Here is a 21013-nt window from a genome sequence, read left to right as displayed (position 1 = left end):
CTATTTATTTTGGACCTTTTTTTGTATTATCATTTTGCAAAAGCTCCTCTACCAAGCAGACCCGGCAGGCTGGTGTATGACAAATTTGCACCACCCGCGGGTAATAAAGCATAATAAAAGCGCATAATGAACACAAGTTAACAGAATGAGTGGGTGCGCTCAGCTTGGCCTCCATGTGGGAAAGCCTTTTAAAAATGATGATAGCAGTCGAAGCGCGTTGTACAGAGCATAACAATCAGCCCTTATGTTAAATAGCTAAAGCATTCTTGACTGTAACATAAGTGGAATAAATAATCTTATGTTTACTTTCAGATGCAATCACGTTGATAAATATACAATGATCAATATAATCTGGATGAAAAAAGATTTCCATCCTGAATAGCATTTGCACATACAGTACTAAAGTTATTTTGCACCAGCATTCTCCATGTTTCTTATTATTATTCCCAGCAGTTTATTTGACATGCTACTTCGTCTACCTTTCTCAACCAATTCAAACCGTTATAACTTTATAACTCATGATATTTTTGGAAACAGTTTCACTGTTTTACAGTTTCACATTCCCCAAATTCCTACTTTTCTCACAGTTTCCCTTTCGCATGTTCCATGGAAAGAAATTTTGTGAAAATGTAAGAGACATTTTATAAATTAGTCATCCTTCCACATTTCTCATCTCATTCTAATCATCCATCCATCCATCATCTACGGGGCGGCATGGATCAGTGGTGGAGTGGTAGTTTCCCAACCCGGAGGTTGTGGGTTTGATCCCCGGCCATTGTGACCAACCCCCATTTGCTCCTGATGCTGCGTCATCAGTAGGTAGATGAGGTTCAGTGTGAAGAGCTTTGAGTACCAAAGGAAGAAAAGCGCTATACAAGTGACAGCCCATTTACCGCTTATCTGGGGTCGGGTCGTGGAGGCGCTAGCTTCAGCAGGGAAGCCCAGACTTCCCTCCCCCCAGCCACGTCTTCCAACCCTTCTGGAAGGATCCCCAGGCATACCAAGACCAGCCGGGAGACATTCCAAATTCAATTCCCAATTTTTTTTTAGTATTGCCCATTTTCCATGACATTACCAAATCAATGCAAATGTTTTATTGTACATATTTGCCTACTTTTCCCCCCACTTCCACATTTCCATGAATATACAGTACATCTAATTTGAATACAATTTCTTAACCATTGTAAACTATTGCAACCCCAAAATGTTCCAAAAATTCATGACATTTTTGGAAACATTTTTGCACATTCCCCAAATTTCTGATTTTCCCACACTTTCCATAAGTATATGTCCGATTAAAATATATAAAACATTTTACAAATTCCCCACATCCTTCCACATTTCCTAACTGATACAAACCATTCCAAATTCAAAATATTCCCCCAAAAAACCATTCCCATTATAGAGAATTGCACAGCATTTCAGTTCAGCATCAGCCATTTCACATTCACAATTTCTATAGAAATTAGATTCTCTTGTTCATTTTAAGTTTTTTTTGACTGTTTAACGCATGACATTTATTTGAGTTGTGTAAACACAACAAGGATATCTCCAGTGTCCTTGCCCTGCTACTTCTCTCTGGTTGTTTGGTTGTTTGTTGTGATGGAGATAAGAAGCTATCCCGAGGCGGAGCACAATGGCTCAATTGGAGCAATGATGCCAAAAACAAACAGAGCTTTTATTTGGGGTCTGGCTTTGAAATTTGTGGAGATAATAGCACTAGCGATTGGAGCTAATGGAGGAGCCGTCAAACAATCAGTATTTATTTTTCGCAAGAACCTGAATGATTTAAGAGATAGTGACATGATTTATTTTAAATGATGGGTAGCAGTGAACATCTGTTGAGGTTTCGAATCTCGGCCCTTGAAGGTGAATTTGGATGTTGTTTCAAATGAGAACTGCTGAGATGCTAGCCACTGCTGTACTAAGACGCGTTGACAATGTGAGACTTTTTATTTGATCACCGTAGCTACTACTATAATGAGAATTGATCAAATGCCAACACGCTACAGTTGTTGTCCGAACATACATACCAGATAACCGCAGTGGAGACAGCGAGCAAATGTTTTACATGACTGCTTTAAATCATGCATCTATTTGCATTCTCCCACCGTACCAGAAAACCTGTTACATGGACACTATTGGGTCCTTTTGTTAACGCCAACGTTGAGCCCAAGTACACAGAGATAAATGTGCCAATTTATGCGGTAATTGCTCAGCAGAGGCGAGGTGAAAGAATAAGTCACGCCAGTGGAGTGGACGTAGATTAATAGCTCGTTGTAGCCACGCCACGAGCCTCCTTCCAGTTACCGTCTAATGAGGCGCCTATATACATGCTGTATGTAGCTTTTAGCAAGAAGATAATCTTGGCTAAAGAACTAAAAGGACGATGCAAGATAAAGTGGGCAGAAAGGAGAGATGTGATCTAGCAAGAAGAGGGCGCAGCACTGACGGATCGGAGGGGACGGGCATTGCGGTGCTGAAAGCCAGACACCAAATTTGTTGTGAAGGCTCCCCTGGGCTCCGCGGTGGAGGTCAGCGAAAGGCTGTGACGGAGCGTCCGGAACAGGCTGGTCCAGGGGTTGTGTCATTCTCAACCGCGCACACACACATGCACACGCAATCTTAGCACATAACACAGCAGAACAGAGGTGTCACACTGCATCCATTGACATTCATATGTCATCAGCAGGACATCCACACTGCATATTATTTCTGTTTTGTTTTGTTTTTTGTGGAAAAAGGAGTTAAGCGCTGTTAACAGTGGAAATGGCAAAACAATAACACGCGCGTACCAGTGCAAAAAAGAAATGGACCACTGTTGATAATAAAAACAGCAAACTAATATCACACTCATCCAGGTGTCATAAGTTGACCACAGTTAATATTAAAAACATCAAAACAATAGCGCACTGAAACAACTGTATCTAGATGTTAATCACTATTTATATGAAAAGAAACCTATCACACTCATGCGCAGAGCTACCAACTGCTACGGATTGTATTTTGTTACTGGATCCACTGAACGCTAACTCCTTATGCCCGGCCGTAACACTGATTGTTATGGCAGAGATTGTCAAAAATTCCTGTGTGTAATACAGTATGTGTGTGCGCGCATTGTTGGAATGTCACTGTTACGTAAATACTTCCATAATTTTGTGATTCATTTATTCTGATCATTTGTTCTGGAAGTGAAATTCTATAGGTTGGTAGCTCTGCATAACATTAACCAATGTTTGTATAAAATTTCAAAGACTAACACACTTGTACAAAATGAAAAAAAAGAAGTTAACCACGGTTTATATTAAGTGTCAAAACAATAAGACACTAATACAAGTGGAAAAGGTAGTTGACAGCTGTTATTAGAAGTCAAAATAATAACCCACTTTTATGAGGAAAACTGAAAAAGTTTTTACCACTGTGAGTATTAAAAATGTCTAAACAATATCTCACTCAAACAAGTTTAAACTCTTTTTAGCTATTGTTAATAGTAAAACCGTCAACAAATGTGTGTCCAGGTATAAAAAGCTGTTAACCACTGTTCGTACTAAAAGTGCTGTTGGCAAAACAGCTGCATTAGTGTAAAAACAAGTTAACCACTCTTAATATTGAAATGCGTGACACTCATACAAACGCAAAACACGTTTTTACAACCGGTCATATTAAAAACGATGAAACAATAATGCACTCATCGTAGTCGGACACTCGTGTCCATTCACGGGCAACGAGGCCAACACAGGAAATGGGCAACTTAGAAGTTGATACTTTCACCCCCCACCTCCCCCAAGCCCACCCCGCCCCCACAACCTCCACCCACCCCGTGTAATTGAATGGAGAGCTACCAAATGCAAGACCTGCTGAAACGCAGACGGAAGTGTTGCTTGGGCGGCAAACACCTGAGGCGACCTCTCATTGACACTTTATCATTTGATCAGCAGGCTGCCTAGGGGTAGAAGCAGCCCCAAACACAAATGTTGCACCCCCAACATGCATACCTGTTTAACATCCCCCCTCAGGCTGCAGTTTACCTGTTGGGACCTGGTTGCCTGGCAATTTACTGTCATGGATTACGGTTGAAATGCAACACAAACGTTACATACACTTGCACGCTTATTTCCCCCCATTTTCTGCCCCGCAAATGCTCTTTTTTTAACCGTTTCCAACCTCCCCCAGGGAAGCTTGAGCCTTCTCATCCTAATAGAATGCTAGCCGTGCACGACCCGATGAAATTCAGACAATAAGTCGCTCGTCTAATGGAGAAAGACCCTAAACGCACCTGAGTCCCCTTACATACAGACTTGATATTTTTCTTATTTACATTTTGGTTTCATTAAATGATATAGGTTTTATTTTAATTAAATATTTTCATTAAAAACGTCTGTATGTTTTTTTTGTCATTTTAATTTCAAATTTTCAGTTTTCTTACCTATTTACATTTTATTTTATTTGTGTTTTTTATTGTATTTAGATTTAGATTTATTATTCATGTATTAAATCATTTGAATGCAATGTTTTCATTTATGTTTTTACATTAGTATATTTAATGTAAATGTTTAATGTTATGACTAATATTATTAGTGGTAGTTGCAGCAGCAGTACTTGTAACAGTACAAGTGAGTAACATCGGTTAGTTGATATAAATTTAAAAAGCATTAAATGAAAATAATATTATATTGAAATTATAAGAAAAACAAATACAACTATGAATAAATAAAATACTTTTAAAATACAATACTATAAAAACATGATGTTAAAATTAATAAAAACGAATTCAAATTTAATGTTTGTTTTTTTGTTCTTAAATTAGAAGTAAAATTTCTTTTTATATCGCTACCTTTCAAGCTGCAATTTCCCTGTTTGGTTCCCTTGGAATTTAGAGTGATGGCTGACGGTTGTGATCCATGCGTCTAATGTCACGTTATTTTCCTCTATTTTCTGCCATCCTACCTAACGCTGTTCCCCCCCCCACTTTCCAGCTTGAATGGCTCATTGCCGAGTAACGTGGAGATCAAGAACAACAGCCTGTTCTTCAAGGGTCCCGTCACCTATGACCTGGCCGGCACGTACGTGTGCGATGCCACCAACGGCATCGGCACGCGTACTGGCATTGTGGACGTCAACATCACCGGTAGGCAGATGTCCCTTGGCTCTACTCATTCTTTTCACTCTCTCTGGCATGGCTTCATAACTGACAACAGCAAAAAGCTACTAACCAAGCTATGAGCCGTTGCTATCAAATGCTATGTTGTTTTGCTAACAGCTAGCTCTTGAGTAAATGATGTAGTGAGTGAGTAGCGAATGGGTTGTCACTAAGTGGTTGCTTAGCACCGACAAAAAACAGAAGTTGCAAAGATTAGTTGATTAGATTAGATAGTTAGTAGTGTTGTATGGACTAAGGGACTAGTGACTGCCATAAGTGGGCAGTTGCTAAGTGCTAGCTTAGCACTACATAAGGTTATGAAGTTGCTAAATTGCTAACTTGTAGCGCTTAATAATTGAGTGATGTTGCTAAAAGGCGCGCTGGTGGTGTTTAACAGACCGAGTGATTAGTGTTTGCCAAGAATGATAAGTCATTTAATAAGTGTTAGCTTACCACTGGCTCAGTGGCTGAGGTTGCTAAAATGCAGGCTGGTGGCTTTTGATTAAGTCTCAAACTCCGGTCCTCGAGTGATGCTTTCCTGCATGTTTTTGAAGTTTCCCACCAGCAACTCACCTTATTCAGATGATCCAGATCATTTGAATCAGTTGTATTGCAAGAGGAAACCTCTAAAACATGAATGGAAGCGGCCCTCGGGGACCGGAGTTTGAGACCCCTGCTTCTGAGTGAGTGAGTGGCGAATGGGCAATCTCTAAGTGCTAGCTTAGCACTGGCTAAGTGACTGAAGTTTCTAAATTGCTAATTGGTCACTTTATATGGACTGACTCAAAAAATGTTTTGAAAACAGGAAATACAGGCATTTCATTGGACAGCAACAAAATGCTAATGTGTGGCGCCATACCTGTTGAGAGCAAGAATTAGCTTTGCACGAACTAAATGAGGGTAATGGCTAACAGCAGTCAATTTGTCGCTGGTTAGTGACAAAATGCTCTTGTGTAACAATAAAAGCTAGGTTCCCACTGACTTACAAGCTAGATCCCCATTGTAGATAATGATACAGAGCTGCTAATAGCTAGCGTAGCAGAGCGTTGTGATAAATAATGCTGGAAGCTGGAAGTGCAGTAACAAAGATAAGCGGCATAATACCTGGAATAGCATCACGGAAATGAAGGGTAGCGTGTTTATTGATGTGACTGGTGACTCACCCACCGTGCGGTATGCGGTGTAACATCTGACTTATATGTATGGATATATATATGTATATATATATATATATATATATTTTTTTTTTTTTTGCGTTCCTTCTAGGTGGGGGTTGGTGTACCAACTCTCCAGGCTTGTTGTTGACTCACATCCCATCTCTGGGAACAGCTGCCCTAGTGTTTTTTTTTTTGTTTTGTGTTTTTTGCTATGCTTCCCTGATAGGGGAGGTGGCCGTGTATTGTGTAATCATTCAGGTGTGAGAGGCGGCCGTTAGTCACCAGACAGGAAAGCAAGGAAGCAATCGGCACATACCAAGGGCCCCTAAACGCGACACAATGCCTCGCAAAGACAAAGAGGGAAAGGCACTGAAGTCATTTTCAATATTTATTGTAAATGAGTAGGCTTTGTTCTATTGCCGGTGTCTGTGTCTTTGTGTTAAGTGACTCCACAGAGGCGATACTTCATTTAAGCACATTCAGCTGCTGTATATTTGCATACACCATTTGAATACAGGCTCCTTTTCCTGCATTGTTTTGTAGCTCACGCAAAGTGTCCTAGTATGAGTAGATGAAGAGCAATCGAGCCACAGCCTATCTAGGTAGCCAACTAGTAAGTTCAGAATTAACTTGTGCTCACTGGTGGCTGGTGGAATGACAAATGATTGTTTCTACTGTATGCAACAAACCGAACTTGAACTGAGTTAAAATTTGAGTGGGTCCACACCCAGCTGGTGACATTGTGAATGTTTGATTAACTAAATATTTGTCGGAAAAAGTTATTTGTGCACTAACTTGGATTTCTTTGGCTCTATCTAGGCAGAAAGACGAGTCTCTGACCCGAAATTAGTGCACACGTCAGTGTTTCCCACAGATTTACTACTTGGGTGGGGGGGACGTCGGCGGGCGTGGGGCACATTTTTTTATTTTAGTTTACGCTTCATATCGTGCATTTTAGTGAATTTTCAGAGTAAAAATTGTTACCGCATTACTCAGTGACACCACATTTTTTTGCACTTATTTTGTATTCAAATAAAAAAATAAGGCGGCACGGTGGTCGACTGGTTAGCACGTCGGCCTCACAGTTCAGAGGTCGCGGGTTCGATCCCGGCCCCGGCCTCCCTGTGTGGAGTTTGCATGTTCTCCCCGTGCCTGCGTGGGTTTTCTCCGGGCACTCCGGTTTCCTCCCACATTCCAAAGACATGCATGGTAAGTTGATTGGGTACTCTAAATTGCCCCTAGGTGTGATTGTGATTGCGGATGTTTGTCTCTGTGTGCCCTGCGATTGGCTGGCAACCAGTTCAGGGTGTCCCCCGCCTACTGCCCAAAGACAGCTGGGATAGGCTCCAGCACGCCCCGCGACCCTTGTGAGGAGAAGCGGTACAGATAATGGATGGATGGATAAAAAAATAATAATATTAATAAAATAAGGCTGTCATTGGATCGTAAGAGAGTGGGGGGGCGTATGATAGTTTTGCGAAGAGTTTAAAGCCGTGCAGCGGTTGGGGTGATTAGAGGGTGTCTTGTTCAGTTGAATATAGGGCTGAACGATTTTAGGAAAAAATTGTATACGATTTTTCTGACTGATATTGCGATTTCGATTTGAATTGTGATTTTCTTGAAATCTAGCTTCAGTGCAATAGTCACAATGTACAGTAACATTTACAAACATGACACAAAATGCCATTATGCATTCAAAAACATTAAAAGCTATTACTGTACTGTACTATAATAATGCAAGGACACTAAAGAGGTTTTGTGAGGGAGGCAGTCCTTTTTCAAGTTTTAAAAAATGGTTCAAGTATTACTGTACTGCTTGCCGTTAAGTATAAATATGCATTTATGTGCAATTGTGTGTATAAAAATAATTTTTTAACCCCAAAATGTTTTACGTTTTGTGCTAATGTACATGTTCTTTATACATAAGTCAATATTTTTCCCATATTTTTGCTAGAGACTTAACTGCTTCAAACTGAGACTGGGGGCTTAGCGGTATGGCTTGAAATACATATCATGGTATTATTTGAATATTTTGGTCCTAACAGTAATGGTGAGTGCAAAAATCACAACAAGAATATTTGTGATTGGGTTATTTATGCCGTTGGCGAGTTCCGGCCAGTGTTAGAACGTGTGCTAAATTGCTAGTGTAGCCCTCGACTTATTTTTTGTCTAGATAAATGTTGATTGTAATACAGCCTTTCTGTTCATAACTGCTGGATCTCCACCCTTATGTGGTTCTAGTCAGGCTTCAGTAAAAAGTCTACTGTACACCTAAGCACTTATTCTGCTATTCTCGACTCTGCATTTCACTTTAGTGTTTAGCACACTTAGCGACCCTTCGTTCGCCTCCGCGGTGAAAACGCTACTTGTTAGTGGGGTTATATATTTGTCACATCGAAGGCGATGATGCGGAGCATGCAGCTCGTTGCTGCTTTGCACGGACTTACATATCGTATAAATAAAGGCCGTGCATCTTCAGGGCAAGCTAGCTTAGCGCTTAGCATTCAAGCAGCCACGAACGAAATGACTTCCGGGAGTACGGGTGACAGCGTGTAGTAGGACAATGTTTTTTTATTTTGTATTTTTTATTTTTTAACTAATTCGGCGCTGGACCTGCCCACAGGAGCATGCCACTAATGGTGGCGGCGAATTAACGTTACATGCGGTATCTACGATCGCGACCTATTTAGGTTTTTTTTGGAGGAGGGGATTTATTTATTTTAAAAAATATATTTATGTTAAGTTCTCTTGAAAACATCTTGGGCGGGCGTCTGTTTACTTGGGTGGCGCGCCCAAGTATTAACATGGCGTGGGAAACACTGCACGTCTAGCTGGTGAAAGTTAACGTCTTAATATTGTTAATATTAGTTCAATGTTTATATATTGATCAACCAAAATCTAGTTTTGGGCAGGTTCCCAAAGGTTCACAATCATACGTGAGCGGTAAAAGGTCGCAGTGTAACCCAATGCAGCAGCAGGAGTTTTCAACATTGCGGCCTGTCAATTTGCAGGGCAACAGATGACTGTCAAACACGGGGTCGGTTGCTGTGTGATGTGGCGAGGAATGCGGCGGCGTGTCGGTACCTGCCCACATGCCTCTCACTCACAGGTGCTACGTGACAGGGAGATGAAACTGTTTCCTGGTCCAATACAGGTCTGGACTTGTTTTCGTCATGTACAGTTCCAGTTCCCTGGTGATTCCCTGGAGTGTTTTTATAGCAGCATATCGTCGCTGTCCTGTGAGAAACACTTATGTCCATTTTTTTTTTCAACTTTCTTATTTTTACGTGAATGGTGTTTCCGCGCATTAACGTGAACTTTTTTTTTTTTTTCAAAAACAGGACATAAGTGTTTTTCACAGGACAGCAATGGTATGAAAGATACACTCAGGGTGTCCAAGTCAGGGGTTCTCAAACTCTTTGGGTCCAAGAGAGAATATTTTCCTAGGACCATCATAAGCCTAACACCAATTAAGCATAACTACCATATGCACCCATAAATACCAAAATAATCATTTTTTTAAAATGCTTAACAAATATTGACATGACCTGTCTACAAAATGTTGAACATTGCTCATAAATCATGATACATGTAGCTAGCAACTACATTTTTTAAATCAGTTTCCATTGAATACTTTTTTCTTCTCTCGGACAAGATTGTTTATGGGCTCTACGTTTGAGTCTATTTTAAATTATATTGGATGAAAACAGGCGATGATTTTTATTCAATCTAATGCTAACATGTTGCACCCTACCGACTGAGAAAAAAGTGCATATCATTCTAACTTGTGATGAGAAGGCTCTCGAACTGACTGGTAGCTAACAGTGTGTTCCTGCTAACAAGTAGCATTAATCCAGAGTAATGTGATTTTGTGGTCTCAAAAATGCTAACAGACTGTTTGTTGTGGTCTGGTAACTTAATTTTTGGGACTGGTTTTCGGTCAATTCTTGTTTCTTGCATCCCATAGAAGTTTGTTTACCTGCTCTTGCATTTGACTTCCAAATGCTGCTTTAAAGGGCAGAAATGTAATAATTTCATATACTTTCATATTCATATACTTGTTCACAGCTTGGCCTTTTCCCGCCAGCTCCGAACTGTATCCCAGGCGCTGACAAAAAAATATAAGGCATTCGGCGTAGATCAAAATTGGGACGTTATCCGAATACGCCGCCACCGCGTGCGACGTGCATTATGCATGAGCGTGGACTGACACAGCAATATACAACTGCCATGAAAAACATCCCTGGCTCCAGTTTTGGCTGAGATAAAACGTCTGAGACAAGCTGTTGTGTATACGAAGAAATCAGTTTTCTCTGCGCCGGGAAGCAACACTGATGGAGTACTTAAGAGAGGCAAATTTTAATCAAGCTTCTCGCTCTTCGCGCCGCCATTTGTCAGCGCTCAGCAGATAGCGGTGGCCAAGGAGCGCCTTGTTTCAATTAGTTTTGGGGGAAGGCGTCGAAGCGCGGTGAGTCACGTGAGTATGGAGCGCTTCTTCCAAGGACACGCGTCACTTGTTCCAATCTAATGAAGCACCCTTGTCTTTTAATCACTTCTCCCCTAAGATAAACTGAAGAAAAACAAGCCTGGTTTTACCAAAACAAATAGCTTATTCCCCTTTCGCTCCCAACTCTACAGAGGGGGAGATGAAAAGTGGTCCGCTCCGATTAATCAGCTCGTTCGCAAAGGGCATTGAATGTTAAAAACATACCTGGGACTTAGCCTAGGCCGCAAATTAGTCGAGTGAAATTGTAATTTGCTCTGCAAATTTCCAACGATCGTTACCACATTCATGTGCGTGAAAATGATGACATTGATTTCCTAACTTTGGTTTACGCTGTAGGCTACGCCTGCAAAGGAGTCAGGTGAAATTGTAATTTTGCCAAACATCAAATTCTGAACGATCAGATCCAGTTTTGCTTGTGAAGAGCGATTGATGCACACTAATTGTTCTTCCTGTACCCTATCTAGGAAACAAACCAGTGAACATTGGCCAAAACTGTATGAGTGAAGAGCAATGAATGTGCTGATCTGAGAACTAGTTTTGGCAATTAAGTAGTTGGATTACCTATAACTCCTGCCATTTTGTTTACATAGTTTCACATCAAAAGTTGCATGAGCTTGAACAAATTCCCATTGTTCATATTCAAGTTATGGGGATGCTAGCTGCTCATAACAGCCTATCTTGACAGCCAACTAGCTGGACTAAAATGAAATTGCGCCTACAACTCCACCTTTAATCAACCAAATCTCAAGTCCAAAGTTTTGCCATAGAATAACTACTGATATGCTAATCGATCTTGGCAACAAAATAGTTGGGCTAAAATGCATTTATGCCCAGCTGGCTGGGTGACTGTTTGATCAACTAATCCTCACGACTCAAAGGTATGAAGAGCTGTTGTTGCGCTAACTCATCTAGGCAGCAAATTGAAAACGTTATTAAAATTAAATTCTACTCACCCACAGTTCACTGGTAAATTCTACTGTGTGCATTTTCGTCGCAACAGTGTGGAATTGTTGTTGCCAACTTCCATTCATCTAACCATTATTTTTTCTTCCACTTGTCCTGGTCAGATTCTCAGACGAGCTGAAGTCTGTCATACCTGTCAATCACAGGACTGACACATGCTATCTTCCAAGTATTATGAAATCGGAAAGTTCAAGAAAAAATGCAATATAATGACACTCGGAGTTCCTGCAAGGGATGTAGAGTTGAATATACCGTGTTTCATTTAATTCAACATAGCAATAGTGATGGCCTATTTTAACCCTACAGACAATTTGTAATGTTTATGTAACATGCGTTTTCATAAACTCTGGACAATGATGACCATTTAATCTTCCATGAGTCTAACTTATGTGTTTTTGTGAACAGAGACATGTTTTGGGCTTCAGTTAAGCTAAAATACTTTTTTATAAACCCAAAGACAAGTCTTTAATCAATCTAGCACGCTTTTCCCGAAAAGTCAAAGACAGTACACTCTTCTCTTTATCTAACATATATTTTTATATAATGTATTTTAGTGAACCATGGAGAGTCTTCATCCATCCATCCATCCATCCATTATCTGAACCGCTTTATCCTCACGAGGGTCACGGGCGTGCTAGAGCCTATCCCAGCTGACTTCAAGCAGTAGGTGGGATACACCCAACCATTCAGTGACCATCAAAGACAAGTGTCTTCATTTAAACTATAAGAATAAGAATACAAAGGCCTTTATTGATCCCGCAGTGGGGACATTTTCAGTGTTACAGCAGCAAAGATTTAGGTCACACAGGGACGGCGGCATAATGTAGCCATTAATGTATAACATTAACTGCAAACATTCTGGATCAAACCTATGTAGATATACGCAGTAACTATGTGTATATACAGATGTATATACACACCAACATACATCTACATAAAAAGTATGAAGGAACACTCATTCTAGCCTGTACATAGTACAGAGGAAAAATACTCTAAGTAAGTGACAGTGCTGCAGTGAAATGTAACGAACAGCATTAGATAAAAATAAAACTAGACTAACAGTAGTGGGGAATGTTGAGTATTGCACGATATAAGCCCGGTGCAGGACTGACATATAAACGAAATGTTTATATAAACATCAAAGACAATTGAGTCTTCAACAAAGCTAATGTACATTTTTGTAAATATCAAAGGCAATTAACTGCGTTCAATGAACCTACTTGTGTTTTTTCTAAACACCAAAGACATTTACGAGTCCTCAACCTAATGTTTGCTTTGGGAAAGAAAGAGTCTCAATAAACATCATGTACATTTCCATACACATCAAAGGAAATGCGGAGACTTCAGATGAACCTAATGAACAAAAAAGTCAGTTAAATGAACTTGAACCCGTTTTGTTGAAAGGCCAGATTGCAAAGCACTCAACTGCCGCACCGCTTGTGGTCATTTAAGAGAAGGAAATCAGCCCCTTCATTACGCTAATCACCTTCCGAAACAAGCGCGCTCTGTTTTTGTGCGGCGGACAAATTGATGCTGCCGTCTTCATTTTCTTCCTGGCACAATAAGTGGTGATGAATGGCCTTTCTGTTCGCAAAGGCCTCACAATAATCGCCCACTCTGTTGCCGTTGTTGTCTATTGTTTTCACTGTGTTGAATGATGTGGGAACATTTCTTTTCACTCATGGTCAGTCGACCTGCGGAAATGATCATTTTAAAAAAACGAAACCACACCTACACAGACGTTTTATCGCACATGTGGAAACATTTAGTTGCTTGCTATAAAAAATATAAAGGTCAAATGCAGCTGCAATTAAGTAATATGATGGGATAATTATTAGGATTCACACATACTTTATTAAGCATGGTGCTGTGCAAATGATAGCCACAAGATGGCAGCAAAGTACTGCAAAGTACAAAGTACAAAATAAGCTCCTTAATTCACTTCAACGTACCGGTAGTTCTTGGTAACATGCCACCAGATTGCGCCAAAGCACTACATGAAGCTTCTCCACTCACTTCAACATAGTTCTTGGCAGCAAGATGCCACTAGATGGTGCCAAGGCAATACTTTTACTTTGGACAGTTCTTTGGCACAAAAGCAGAAACTTTTCAGCAAATAATGAAGGGTAGGATTCCCACCAAAAAACATGAGCCAATAGATGAATCCATGAGTACCAGTTATGCGGCTGGACATACATCACTTGAATGTGAATATTATATGAATATAATATGAATATTATAATACCATCTATCGGGCTCTTCTGATTCTCATTTTAAATGTCATAAAATATGTCTACAAGAACTAAAAACAAAAAAAGCAGTTTTTCTTCACTTACTAACTTGAATATGAACTGAACCGTGAACTTAAAACTAAGGTACTTACCAATCCCTGTTTATGTTACACTGCTAGCAATTATTCATTTATGTGATTTCACTGTTTTAACCTGCCCAATGATGGCAACCATAACTGTGATGTGGTCTGTGATGAAAACAAGTTTTATCAGGATCAAGGATGGTGATCAGATCAAGGTTCAGCCAGTGGGTAAACCTTCCGAAGACTTTTTTTCTTCTTTTTTTTTCTGAACCTTCCTTTTTATCTGAGTGGAGGTGCACAACGCTTTTTGTTCAACCAGATCTGTGTAGAACAGGAGGAAAGTGATTCATACATAGATAACAACCGGCAGCAGGAAAAAGGGGGAAATGAGATGGGCTCGGGCACATGATGAAAGTTGATTTTGGAAAGGATTGAAGGCCAAAAGAAACTGTACTTACTTAACAAACTAAGTGTATGCCTCACTGTTTAGCAAATGTGTGAATAATCCAACGCTTCTGTAGAAAGATTCCCATGTTGGCAAGAAAGCAATGGAAGACATATTGACAATAATACAAAATATACATGTATTTTGGTGAAAAGTAGACCCTGGAATAACTTTGCGAAAACATTCACATGAAACTATTGGTTTTACATTTTCTAAGCAATTTTTTTAACTGTACTACTGCAATTTTTTTAACTGTACTACTACAGATATCATCCTGTTTATTTTTGCCAATACAATTTTTGGATAGTAATTTCCGATATAGGAAATCAGAGCTGCGCAATCCGTCCCGGGGCCGGACCGGTCGGACCCTCTGGGTGGGGGCTGACAAATTTTTTTAAAAAGGGCTGGACTAAGCATGGCCGGAAGTGGATTTTAATCCGGCCCACTAATCGGCCCTCATGCGTGTAACGTGGTCGCGAGGCGGCCAACTGCCGCATTGATTCACATGACCTACACATTGTGCTGTTGGCGACAGGTCTGCAACACATGCCACGCACACATCAGGAATTGTTGCTGCTCTGATTGGTCCATTGGTCCACATGTTGCGATGGCATACAGTTTCCCACCATGCGGCTCGTTGCTGCTGCAAAGCAAACTAGTTTGACAGCGGCATGGGTGTTATGTCACGTATGTGTGTGTAAGTAAACCTCTGCCGTTAGCATCTCTCCCGTGGCGGCGTCATGCATGTTTTTTTTTGTTTTTTTGGGGGGGCGGGGTCCGGAACAGGGCGGGGGGTGATAATATTTATGAATAATGGCGGGGGTTTGAGGCCGGAAGGGTACCCAGGTCAAGGGTGGAGGGTCGCGGCCGGATCGGCAAAAAAGGGTCAAGTGCCCAGCTCTGTAGGAAATATACACTCTGAAAACCTGCAGACAGTTTCTTCAGTGAGGCTAACGTATGTTTTTGTAAACATCAAGTCAATTAACCTTACACATGTTTTTGTGAATATCAAAGACAACGTCTGAGTTATGAATGTAAGCGTCAAATAGAAGTACCACAAACAATTTTGAGCCTTAAATGAATCTATTGTAGGTCTTTTTTAAACAGCACGGACAAGTTTAGAATCAACAACAATATAGTTTCCTCAATGGCCCTATCATACGTTTTAGTGAATGGAAATGTATACTGTAGCTTCCTGTGAATAAAATAAAAAGTTTTACCCCCCCAAAAGAGACCAAAAATTGCCCACACACACATTTTATAGATGTTTACCAATACGTAGATTTTAATAAAAGGCTACATTCGAGCGTGATAGTTAATGTCTAATTACAAATAAATGTAAAATTTATATAGTGTACAGATAACAAGTTGCCTGCCGTTGTTGTGGACCTTTCATTTCCTGTTTGCAGTTTGGTCGCAACAGTATAGCTAAATAAGAGCTTAAGCTCGATTCACGCAGCAAGATTTTAAAATAGTTGTTTAAAAATTGGCCAACTTCCAACTTCTGAGAGACCCCACACGTGACGAGAAAAAAATCTCGGGTATAAGAGTTTTGGGTGTATTGTGTCTGGTATGCAGCAACATGACAAGATCAATACACAACACACAAACCAATTCATTATTCTCACGTCGGACGGAAAATCTCGCAAAACACCCTCGAAATTAAACGGCACTTTCGAGTAACAAATATGGCGGACGAAGAGGCGCCAGGGGTGTCCTAATAGCCGTCACCTTCTGTTGCGACCATTCGTCTGCGCTCCCTGCACGGTGTAAAATGTGTTTGTCACGTCGGTGTCTATTTCAATTGTTGCTTTCGGCAATTGACACAGTGTCACGTCAGTGTCTATTTCAATTGTTGCTTTCGGCAATTGACACGGTGGCTTGCATTATTCATGCACGCAAAACAATTTGTGTTTGTGGCTTGTACAGCAAACCCCTGTTATTCGTGATGCAAAGATATTTATAACTGCGCATAATAATTGTTTAAAACAAGGCTTCTCACAATTTTTGAATCCAGAGATGCTTTGCAAGAAATACATTTTTTCGGACCCCCTCAATTACTAATTACTTACTGTGTATCGTTAATTGTCATGAGAATTGACAATTTCAAGAATAGAAAAAGAAAAAGTTGTAATGTTACTATAACAAATTCATATTTAGGGAGAAGTTGTAATATAAGAATAAAGTCAATTATTACCACAAAAAAAGTTGAGGATTAAGATGAAGAGTAGAAGTTAGAAGAACATCTTACGAGAATAAAGTCATATTTTTACAAATCAAAGTTTAACAGTCGAGGAAAGTCATATTTTAACAAGTGCATTTCAAAAATACATTTTTTTTCACACATTACCCTTTTATTAAAATGTTGTTTTAAGGGGTTAAAAAATTAAAACGTGCATTCATATTTAGATGTCATTATTTGTGTGATATTTTATTTATCGACCCAAAGTTTCGGGGTCATTGTTTTATTCATATATGTATATGTATATGTATGTATATATATATATATATATATATATATATATATATATATATATATATATATATATATATATATATATATATATATATATATATATATATATATATATGTATATATATGTATATATATGTATAATTGTTTATTTCTCTGCATTTACTGTCTATTAACCCGGGCTCGTGTTATCTCAGGGTGATTAAAGGAAGAGCACAAAAACCTGAACAAAAGGCTACTAGACAGCCTGACCTTTTAATCAGAGGCACTTTAAATGGTGCCAGGTGTGCTACTGACTCGCTTGAACATGAGTTTGAATGTGCGTGGTTCATTTTGAATGCAGCCACTCCCCCAGTTGTGAACACTTGTGTAACCAACAGGCGTGTGTAGATTTTTTTATACCCACTGTAAGCAATACACTTCTAGCGTAATTGTCTCCTTTCCCCAAAATGGGACCGACTTGTTGAAAAGAAACAAAAAAAAAAAACAAAGGCTTCAACTTAATCACCATTCAGCATTTGTAGTCATTTGTCTTTATTTGTTTCGATTATGGTCTGTCGAAATATTGCCTAATGCGAAACCTATCCAACGTACAAAAAAAGGTAGGCCACCACAGTTGTATATGAAGACACGGTAGCGTGGTGTGTAGGCCACACGCTGCCGGGCAAGTTGACTCGTTTCGACCTTGTCGCTCTGCGAAACGCTCTTCAAGCGACGTGGTTGATCGGGCTGGGAGGCTGCGGGCCGACAGCGGAGCGACGCGTCCTCGCTGCAGGAGGTCTTGCCTCGGCCAAGATCACCCCTCATTATCCAAATGAGGCATTAGCATCAACGCGTACAAGACCACGCATACATGCGTGGTTTTTGTTGAGCTAGCGGTTAAGATAATGGTAATTAAAAGCCTTGAAAGTAACGTTTTAATCCAAGCTGTTCATTTTGTGGCACAAGTCCTTGAGACTTCAGAGACAATTTACATCCATCCATGAACACTACATACTTTTTTGTAAAAATCTGACAATTGTGAGTCTTTAATGACCCAAACATGTGTTACTGTAAACATGAAAGGCATTAGAGCACAGGTGTTAAAGTCAAGGCCCGGGGGCCAGATCTGGCCCACAATCTTATTTTATGTGGCCCGCAAAGGCAAATCATGTGCATCAACTTCACGTTTCTTCCAAATTGTTTTCACTTTCGACAACAGTGAGATGTGTTATTTGTTACCAATCCTCCCCTTCAAAATAATTGAACAACTACTTCCGGCTTCTAATTTCAAAAGTAGCTATGCATCAATATGTTGTGTATATGTGATCATAAGGCGGTCATAGATTTGTATGGGAACACAGTCATAACGGCCCTCCGAGGGACACCATAACTACGATGTGGCCCCCGACAAAAAATGAGTTTGACACCCCTGCATTACAGTCTCCAATGTACCTAAATCACATCGCAGTTTTTAATATCAAATAAACCTCACTTGTGTTTTTTTTAAATACACAAAAAAAAAAAGTGTCTTCAGTGAACCTTACATATTATTTTGTGAGTATCAAAGTCAATTTTGTGTCAGAAATGTGTACCCTTTTGCGAACCTCAAAGACAATTTTAAGTCTTTAAAATAGCTTGTGCGTTGAGCAGCATACATTCCTTTACACTAAGTTTGAGTTTGATGAACATTCGTGCTGAAATTCATTGGACGCATTGGTAGAGGGAGCGGACATTTTCTAAATAATGTACAGAGGCTTCACAAGATGGAGAAGAGGCTTGCGGGCATGATCCTCTATCTTGTTTTTGTGAAGGAGTAAAATGTCACCAGAGGAGTGCATGTGACAGGTGAGCGCCATTTATCATCAACATTTGTTTCTGTGAGCTCTGCTTGTTTACCCTCTCTGGAGGATACAAGCGCAGGACGGGACAGGGACGTGTCACGATGTCACGCCTCCCCGACGACAGCGCCGTCATGTAGGTCAGAGCCGTCATATAAAAATAATAATAATAATCAAGTCATGATTTGTCCCCCACACCAAAAAAAGAATGAAGAAAAGCAGCAAGAGGAGAAGTAGGATGGTTAAAAAAAAACAGCACGCCGCCTGCTTGAAAAGAGCACGGGACTGCAGATTTGCGTGGCGTAATGCGCGCTGACCTAATAACTCCTCCTTATGCCACTCGTCCACGCTGCATCGTATCCTCTCGCAGGCAAAAAAGTGCATTAAGAAGGCCAGATGAGTTGCTGAAACAGATGCGTACATTGCGGAAGCCTTCATCCAAATGTCCGCCTCCACAAATGCAAAATACAGGATGTGATAATCATATTTTGAAAAAAGAAAAAGAACACTTTTTTATAATCAACAAATAAAAGTTAAAAAAAATATTACATATCAATGAAAATTCTAAATCGGTATTAAGAATGTCATAACTTTAATAAAATTATTATATGTACAGAATATCAAATTAATGTTGCTAAAATAGCATCATCATGTCTGCCATAGGAATTTAAAACAATATGAAACAATGTTTTAAACATGTACAACAAATGAATAAAATAATACAAAAATGCTTGTTCGATGCACATTTTGTTGGAGTGAAATGAGGTTATGATTTCCTTTCAATTTCTGGACAATTCGGTAGAACGGCTTTACAGCACGATCTGCAAAAATACCTACGTGTATAACTTTTTTTTGTCCTACTGTGAGTTTGGAAAATTTCCAAGGCAGGTGTCACAGCGTGGCATCACCTGATCTTTCATGGGAACCAGGCGGCGGGCACTCTTTCATGTCCTCCATTTTGTCCAGGATAATTAGGCTCCGATGACGAGAACGACGACGCACTCGTGAATTGAAGGCCGAGGATTACGGGAAAGCCTTTTCCCATATTTGTCCCGCTTTTGACTGGGTGGGAGGATGAGTTCCTGGGGAGGGCAACCTTTGATTCATGTGTGTAATGAGGGCCTGTGTCTCCGTAATCCCATTAGGTGCTCGGCTTAAAACCTGAGTTGATATTGGAGAAACCGTCTTCGCAAAAGAGAGGGACCAGTTCTCTGAAGTTAGCATCATTCGGATTCGAAAAAAAATACATTGGAAGCTGGGTATCTATTATTTTGGCTTTACGTTTGATCAGTAGGGACACGTATGGTCGCTAGGCTGCAAAATGGTAGAATAACGTTAGCTTTTGAGCTAACAACAGCATATTATTGTTATTTTACAGCTACTACAAGTGCATTGCTTACATTGGAGCTGACAAAGTTGTGTGCCTCTATAGGTTTATCAGGTCCGCATATCTTAACAGGGTTAGATTGGGGATTTGGAAATGTAAAATAGCATAGCCATTGTACCACTGTTTGCATCTCAATTATGGTCCAGCTGAGTCACCAACATGAAAAAGTATTATGTTTTTAAACCCAAAAGAACCTTCTTGTTCATTTTTTTATTGTGAAAACTAAAACTTACAACTCCCTGAGTTGACACTAAAAAAGACCAAGTCTTTTTTTAAAATGAAGTGCAAAATAATACATATCGTTGCTCTCATGTGAAAAACATTTGTGCAATTTTTTTCATGTTCTTATTTTTACATGAATCATGTTTCCACATTACAGACATCGCATTAAACTGAAAATTAAAAAAGTTTCCAAAATTGGAGATAAGTGTTTTTCACAGGACAGCGGCGGTATACTAATTTAGAGTGGTAAAAATTATGTTCCTCCTAATCTTTAAAGCTTTTAACGTTCACACCACATTTTGAATGTGTAGATCAAACGATATTTTAATGACCTAGGTATGTTATGTCTTTTGTTAGGTCTTGCTGTTTAGGGCTTGTGAGTCCTGAGATGTTCATTAACGCAACACTTGGTGCGACTCGACCGAATATTTGATTATTTGATTAATCGATTTGATTTGATTTTTACATCGATGCATATTTTGAGCATTTTAATTGATTTTTGATTAATCGTTACATCCCTAGTACTTGTCCATGCCTAGTAAAACAAATGCCTATTTAACAATTTGTACAATATGATATAGTTAT

The 21013-nt window shown here is 39.7% G+C and overlaps 1 protein-coding gene across 5 annotated transcripts in view; it reads left to right on the top strand.

Moving 5' to 3' along the window:
- Positions 1 to 21013, top strand: part of nectin1b (nectin cell adhesion molecule 1b) — a 214408-nt gene that overhangs the window by 88896 nt on the left and 104499 nt on the right. For all 5 annotated transcript variants that reach the window (XM_086035131.1, XM_086035132.1, XM_086035130.1 and 2 more), the window contains one exon: positions 4977 to 5128. In XM_086035131.1, coding sequence (XP_085891257.1) covers positions 4977 to 5128 — 152 coding nt within the window. The remainder of the gene's footprint in view (positions 1 to 4976; positions 5129 to 21013) is intronic.

Source organism: Filicampus tigris, chromosome 7 (assembly GCF_054856515.1).
Source record: "Filicampus tigris isolate MCC_2025a chromosome 7, RoL_Ftig_1.0, whole genome shotgun sequence".
NCBI classification, from domain to species: Eukaryota; Metazoa; Chordata; class Actinopteri; order Syngnathiformes; family Syngnathidae; genus Filicampus; species Filicampus tigris.
Note: the sequence above shows the minus strand (reverse complement) of the source record. Positions and strands in the feature narration are given on the sequence as shown.